This window comes from Equus caballus, chromosome 7 (assembly GCF_041296265.1).
Source record: "Equus caballus isolate H_3958 breed thoroughbred chromosome 7, TB-T2T, whole genome shotgun sequence".
NCBI classification, from domain to species: Eukaryota; Metazoa; Chordata; class Mammalia; order Perissodactyla; family Equidae; genus Equus; species Equus caballus.
The window spans coordinates 42,913,027-42,920,134 of NC_091690.1; the positions used below are offsets into that span (position 1 = coordinate 42,913,027).

Here is a 7,108-nt window from a genome sequence, read left to right on the forward strand (position 1 = left end):
TACAAATCAATGTTCAAGGCTTTATCTATCTTTTCACCAATTCCCAAATCATATGGAATAAATCCTTAACATTTATTACAAACGCATTTACAAAAACAATGACAAGCAGCAAAGCTGACTAATCCTGTGATTTTGTTTTCCATATGAACTTCGGGTTCTCCAGCTGTACCTTCCTCCATGTTTCATCTTCTCTTGCCTTGGGTTTAGGGGAGGGAGAAGAGACTACTTCATTGCTCACAGGAGGGAATAGCCACCTAGGTACTCTGACAACAAAGTGGAACAGTGCTCATAAATGGACTCCTTTCCTTCATCAAGTATCACTTGCTTTCTCATCCTTTCTTTATTAGAGTGGTTTTAACCTATTTTTCCACACCCACATAGGAGAGAGAGAACACAATTACTCCCCACAGCAGTTTTTCTCATTCTGGACAGTCAGAAGAGCAGGCAATATCAGAATTTTATATTAGGTGAGGGTGAGTGAGAGCTCTTGTAGCTTGGAAGCATTCTCCCTCCAGCCTTACCCCTCCTGGATTATTTGCATTAGGTTACAGACACAGCATAATATCAGAAAATAAACACATTTAAAGAAAAATGGGGAAGACATTTCTTGAACACCTACAACATGCCATGTGCTTCACAGAATTACTCTCATTTTATCCTCAGAACAACTCTGTGAGAGGGGTTACCACTACCCCATTTTATAAGTGAAAAAAAAGTGTAAGAGTTCAAAACAATAGAGAAAAACTAAAACCGACAAAAGATCTGTGCTATCACATCAAATATACATACCTGGTACTTCTAGGAGCAGAAAATAAAGCCCAGCAGCATGAAGGCCATATTCTCGATACTGCACACTGACGTTTTTCTTATGGACTCTTTGAACAAAGTGATAGAACAATGCCACCAGCGCACTGTGAGAAATATTGTTCTCAATGAAGAAGGTCCAAATGCTCTGGGAGGAGGGGCAAACCACAAAAGCCAGTCATTAGAGAAATGCAAAAATCTCCTATTATTTGATTTTTTAAGTACTTAGTGCCTTACAAAAAAAATAGCTCAGGCTGGCTCCTAATTATAAACATTTGCCATCTTCAAAGGGACTGAAACAAAAAATTAAATACGTATTATTCAAAATTAGAAAGATAAGTATACAAGAAATTTAAATAATTAAACTTTCAAAAAAAATTTTGGCGAAGTTTGAAGCATATGTATTTCTGAAATTACTAGAACTAAAACTACATTAAGACTTTTGGGACACCCTATATTGTGATTACTCAGACAAGCTACCCCGCCATCTACATTTAATGTACCCAAATTCATTTATCACTCTAATTACTGAGGAAATTAGAGAAACTTATTTAAATTTAAGTGTTCTATGGGCAATGAGAACAGGAAAGGAAATAAACCCTAGAATCTAAACCACAGTTTTATTAATTTTATCACTGTTCCATGCTTTCTCCCATTAAACACATGAAGAGGAAATGGGTGATTTCAAAACACAAACACAGCAGGAACTAAATATGGTTTATCCTGGAGTACCTTAAAAACATAGGCCCACACAAGTCCAAGACATTGGACCGTGTACTTCCTTCTTCCCTGAAGACAGGGGCAGTGGGAGGTGATGCCTTGGCTTGGCCACATTAGCACAGGCTGCCTACAGAAGGGACCACCTAAAACCCTTTCAGCACTCCCCTTTCCTTTGCCATGAAACTTCTGGAAGAAATCACCTCCTACCTTTAGAGCAGTTACATCCTCATTCCTAACACCACTTCAGCTCTACTCCACTCGCCTGTCACTATGGCCCTGGAGGTCACAGAGGTCAGTCCAATCACCTCTGCCCCAACTGCTTGTCTCAGGACTTGGCCTGCCAGTCACCTCTGCAGCATATGATACCTGAGCCACTTCCCAGTCTCTGGTCAGCACTCCCCACACTGCTGCCCGCTCCTCCTCAGGTCATCTTCAGCCAGCTTTCTCAGTTCTGTACTGTGGTCTTCACTCCCTCCCTGATCTCATGCATCACTGCACTTCAACCATCACCTGGACTTGGAAAGCTCTCCTGTCTATGTTGTTGAATCTGAATTTCTCTCCTGGACTTTTGATCCCCATTTCTAACTACCGATTACAGCTCCCTAAGGACCTCCTGACAGTATCTTACATTCAAAAGTGTACAACTGAGCTCATAATTTTCCACTTGATCTTGCTCTTTCCCCTTATTCCCCACCTCAATTCACAATACCATCATCCCCTAGCTTCGAAATCTGGGTGACTTTTGACCTTTCCCCCCTCTCACACACTATATCCAGTCACCACAGCATTTAGCATCACGTCTTACAGATTCCACAAAGGCTCGCTAAGTTCACAAAGCCTTATTAATTCTACCTCAAAAAATGTTCCTAGATTTTAGCCCTCCTTCCAAATTCCCACAACCATAACTGCAGACCATGCTGTAACACTCATAACACCTAGACGAGCAAAATAATCTCCCAAGGGATCTCCCTGTGTACAATTTTTTCCTACTTCAGTCCATTTATGGTCAAGAGCATTTGTCCTAAAACAGATCTATTCACGTTACTTAGTCTATTGCTGACTAGAGCCTCTTCTTCCTAGAGCTGGTGGTGAGGACTAAATGAGTTAATCTACGTATGATGCTTAGAACTGAACCCTATATACAATAAACACGCTATTGCAAACTTTTGAAGCCCACAGTTGAACCCAACTTAAAGCTGCCCATGATCTGTTCTCAGGCTGACTGACTGTCCCGTGTTCTACCACATGTTCTGAAAACCCTCCGTGCCCCTGCACAGCACTACTCAGCATTCTCGCAGCATTCTCTGCCAATTCCCATGGTGCCATCCCCTGCCAAGGAGTGCCCTAGGACCCTAACTAACATTCTACCCCTTTGTGAAGACTTGCCTCCAGCTACTTTCTTTCTGGAACCTTCCCAATTTTACCAGGCTCCCTCTTCCATGCTCCTTTTAGATGGTATCTAACCTCACTTAGAGCAGTTTTTACATTACGGTTCACAAATATTTCCAGCTCTCCACCCAGACTCACTCTGGCACAGCACCACTCAGGTGGCAGCTTGCAGTTGGATGTGATCACCCGGCTTGCTTTGGTGATTGAAATGAGAGTGGAAGCTCTAAGAGCCAGTGCTTAATTCTCCATGCTCCCTCTTTGGGAGGATCCCTGATGTAGGAAGAGGCTCTGTATTTTAATCATTACTTCATCTTCTAAGGTACTTAATGCAGTACTTAACATTACGCTTAATGAATGTTTACCTGGATAATTTAATTTTCGAACAGCTATGTGAAACTTTTAACGGAAATATTTTGTTAAATTTTTCAGAGATGTTAATATTTAAGCATTTTTTGTTCTGCTTTCTAGCCCTTCAGTTTTTTGAAAAGCAGTTAATGATCTAAATATTAATAAGTATACTAGGTAGAATTCAATATTTAAAGGAACTCTGTTCTATTGGTAATTAATCACTTCTCAGTTTAATAATAGCAGATTTTCTTAAAGTTAAGGTATTAGGACATTCCAAAAAGTGAACCCCATTCTTTATGCTTCTCTTATCATACTCCTTATGAACTGTACACTCTTATGTGGAATATTAAAAAAACACAAAAGCAAGCTCATAGATACCTAGAACAGACTGGTGGTTATCAGAGGGGAAGGGAGCTGCAGGGAGGGTGAAATGGGTAAAGGGGGTCAATTATATGGTGATGGATGGAAACCAGATTTTGGTGGTAATCACGTTGTGGTGCATACAGATGTTGAACTATAAAGCTGTTCTCCTGAAACTTACACAATGTTAAAAACCAATGTTACCTCAATAAAAAGATAAAAAGGCTAAGCTTTAGATTATAACAATGACTTTCATCTTCTACTTGTGACACCTAAAGATGGCTAGCTTGATTTTTTCCTTTTTTTACCTCTGTAGATCCATGTTCTTCAGTAGCAAAGGGGGAGAGACTTTCATAGAGTTTTGTGAATGCATTCAATCCAGTCTCTACTATCTCTGCTTCAATGCTGGGATCCAAAGGTTCAGTCTCTGTGAAGTCCAGTTCCCACACTGTGTCTACCCATTCTAGTGGGAAAATGCAATTAAGTCAATAAGTGTTCTATAACAAATAAAACACCAATAATCTTTAGACTGTAGATACATTCAAGAAGAGAAAAGTTTATTAGTCCCAATTCACATTTAACTGTACAATACAGGTGTAAGATAATTAAAGGAAAGCAGAAAAGGTTAAGAAAATATTTTTTTAAAATCATAATTGACAGCTGACTATTAGGCTGGTCATCTTCTAAAAATACCAAGAAGGAAAATACGTTTTAGATATAACAGTTTTGGGAAATGATATTTCAAAACACTTAATGATCAGGCTTTCCCATACATTCAATCTGGAGAAGAAAGAGGTTAATAAAAGATTGCCTCAGATGGACCTTTGTGAAAATCTTACAACCAAGTTAATAAACTCAAATAAAGTGTACAGCACAAAGGAGCATCTGGGGTAACTGACTGTTCAAGATGCTTTGATTATTGATTCACTCTTCTCTAATCATTCTCCAAACAAATGCAATCATCTTCCTAAAAATGTTCTTGCATCTTTTCCTGCCTCTCTTTCTCTCATACATTTTCCCATTTATCTTATATGCACACCAGTATTTCTGATCTAATTTCTGGATCACAACTACCAAGTCTCAAAGAAAAAGGAAAAGTTCTCACATGAGGAGACCAATAAACTCAATAAATGATAACTACTATTATTTTTACAATGGATGAGTGTTAAAACAGTGCAGTGGGCCCTTGGTATCAGCATCCTCAGATTAAACCAACAGGGACTGGAAAGGCCTACTGTGCTTGTGTCTGTACTGAACAAGTACAGATTTTCTTTTAACATGTACAGACTATTTTTTTCTTGTCATTGTTCCATAAACAATACAGTATAACAACTATTTACATTGTATTAGGTATCATAAGTAATTAGAGATGGTGTAAAGTATATGGGATGATGTGCATAGGTTATATGCAAACACTATGCCATTTTATATAAGGGACTTGAGCATCCACAGAATTTGGCATCCAAAATGGGTCCTGGAACCAATTCCCTGCGGATACTGTAGGACAACTGAATAGATACGTAAAACACTAGACAGCATATAGAAAATATTATTGGGGTGGGGGGGGGGAGTAGGCCAGAGGTGGGAAGGATGATTCTTCAATTTGAGCATAAACGTGGGAGTTTACCAGGGAAAGAAATGCAGAAAACTGCATCCTAGACAGAGAGAACAGCACAACACAGCACAAATGGAAAGAAAGTATAACTTATTTAGAAAGGAACAAAATAGTTACAGCACTGACTGAGTGTGAAGGGTGAGAGTTATTATTAGCATTTATTCCGCAGTTACTATGTGCCAGGTACTAAGCTAATCGTCACAAAACCCATGTGAGGTAGATATTATAATCCCCATTTGACGTAAGAAAACTAAGGCTTAGCAAGGTTAAGCAAGCTGCCCAGTAACACATGGATGCTAACGGGCAGAGCCAAGAGACCACTCCCGGTATCTCCGACTCCAAAGGTTATGCTCTCGGAAAAGAAGACTGCAGTGAATGATGCAAGCTCTTATCCAGATGCCAAAGATTTGGTCATTTAGGAAACAAAGGGGAAACATTAAAGGTTTAAAGACCTGACAGGGTCACGTTTGTGTTTTCAAAAGCGATCCTGGGAGAGGTGTGGGTGATGGGCTGGAAGAGTTAGCATCAGAAACAGCTAGCAGACTCCCCCGGTGCCCAGGTTGGCTACAATGAGGGCTTAAGCCTGGAGAGCAGCCTCACGAAGTGGGGCAAGGAGGACCTGAGAGACATCTCTGACGGGAGAACAACCGCGGTGGTGAGCAGGGAAGATGCAGGCTTGTGGACTGGCTGGTGCCATTCGCCGGCTTTGGGAAGCCCAGTTTCGCTCCTGTGATGTTCGAGGTGCCTGTGACACAGCCAGCTGAACCAATCAATGAACATGCAGTTCAAGAAATAAGTCTGGCTGAAGAAATAGATTTGCTATTTAAAACCACAGGAACAGAAAAGGGTGACCGTGCAGACCGGCAGACAGAGAAGGGGGAGGCCGAGAAAACAGATGCGGAAGAACTAAAGAGATCGGACCACACAGCTCGCAACCTAACGTCCCTCTGCCGGCTGGGCACCTCCAGGAGCCGGCCAGCCGACCTCCAGGGGGCCCGGCCCCGAGGCCGCCCCCCGAGGAGAGCCGAGCGCCCCACCCCCGCCACCCCAGGCCTGGGCTGAGCGTGTCGCAGGCCCAGGCACCACCGCCCTTGCCTCCTCCAGACTCGCGGGCCCATCTCCTCACCCGGGCTGAGATCCAGCGGGCACCACGGCTGCAGGCAGCTCCCAAGGGCCGGCAGCGCCACCATGACCGCCGAGCGCCGGCTCACCTCCGCGGTGGTCAACTTTCAAAGCTCGCTCCCGCGCGCGCCCGGGACGTTCCTGCAGACCAATCACGACAGGCGGAATTTCGCACCGACCAATCACACGCTATCAACCAATCAGCAGGGCCTTCCGCCGCAGGCGCACAGAGCGGGGTGGGCCTAGGGCTGTCGACACAAACTTACACCAAGCGATTTTTTTTTTCTTTCTATTTTTAGTCGAGGTCAAGACCTAAGTTAAGGCCTAATAACGTCTTTCTCGCATTAGTTTTCTTAAATGGGAAGACACTTTAACGAGAACTTGCGACAGTACACTTCCTGAACAAGTTGTCACCTTCGCCCCGTCAAGCGACATTTCCTGTGCGTATCAAAGGGCTACCGTCCCCCCGTCAGAAGCAACCGAACGTTGTACTCATCCGAATGTGGATGGTAGCCTAACATTTACCGAACTAAAACAATAAAAGGAAAGCAAAACACCCATTCAGAAAGGACGCCTGCAGTTCTTTCCGTTCTACGGGACCTCAGGCCCCGAATTCTGCAAAGATGCCGCAGCGCCATGTCAGCTCGGGGTAGACAAGCCACCCAGCCGCCACTGCCCATGCGCGGAGAGCACGCCTCTCGCCGGCCGGCGGCGACGGCGACTGAGGCAGAGGCTTGCGCATGCGCGCGG

At 43.2% G+C, this 7,108-nt stretch overlaps 1 protein-coding gene across 7 annotated transcripts in view; it reads right to left on the reverse strand.

Moving 5' to 3' along the window:
- The window catches only part of NCAPD3 (non-SMC condensin II complex subunit D3), a 64,636-nt gene extending 58,137 nt beyond the window's left edge, over positions 1–6,499 (reverse strand). For all 7 annotated transcript variants that reach the window (XR_011440901.1, XR_002809173.2, XM_070273928.1 and 4 more), the window contains exons 1-3: positions 6,363–6,499; positions 3,930–4,084; positions 790–952 (exon numbers count right to left, since the gene is read on the reverse strand). Coding sequence is in view for 5 of the 7 variants with exons in the window: in XM_070273928.1 (XP_070130029.1) it covers positions 790–952; positions 3,930–4,084; positions 6,363–6,426 (382 nt within the window). In the remaining 2 variants the exon portion in view is untranslated. The remainder of the gene's footprint in view (positions 1–789; positions 953–3,929; positions 4,085–6,362) is intronic.
- Positions 6,500–7,108: the final 609 nt, after the last annotated feature.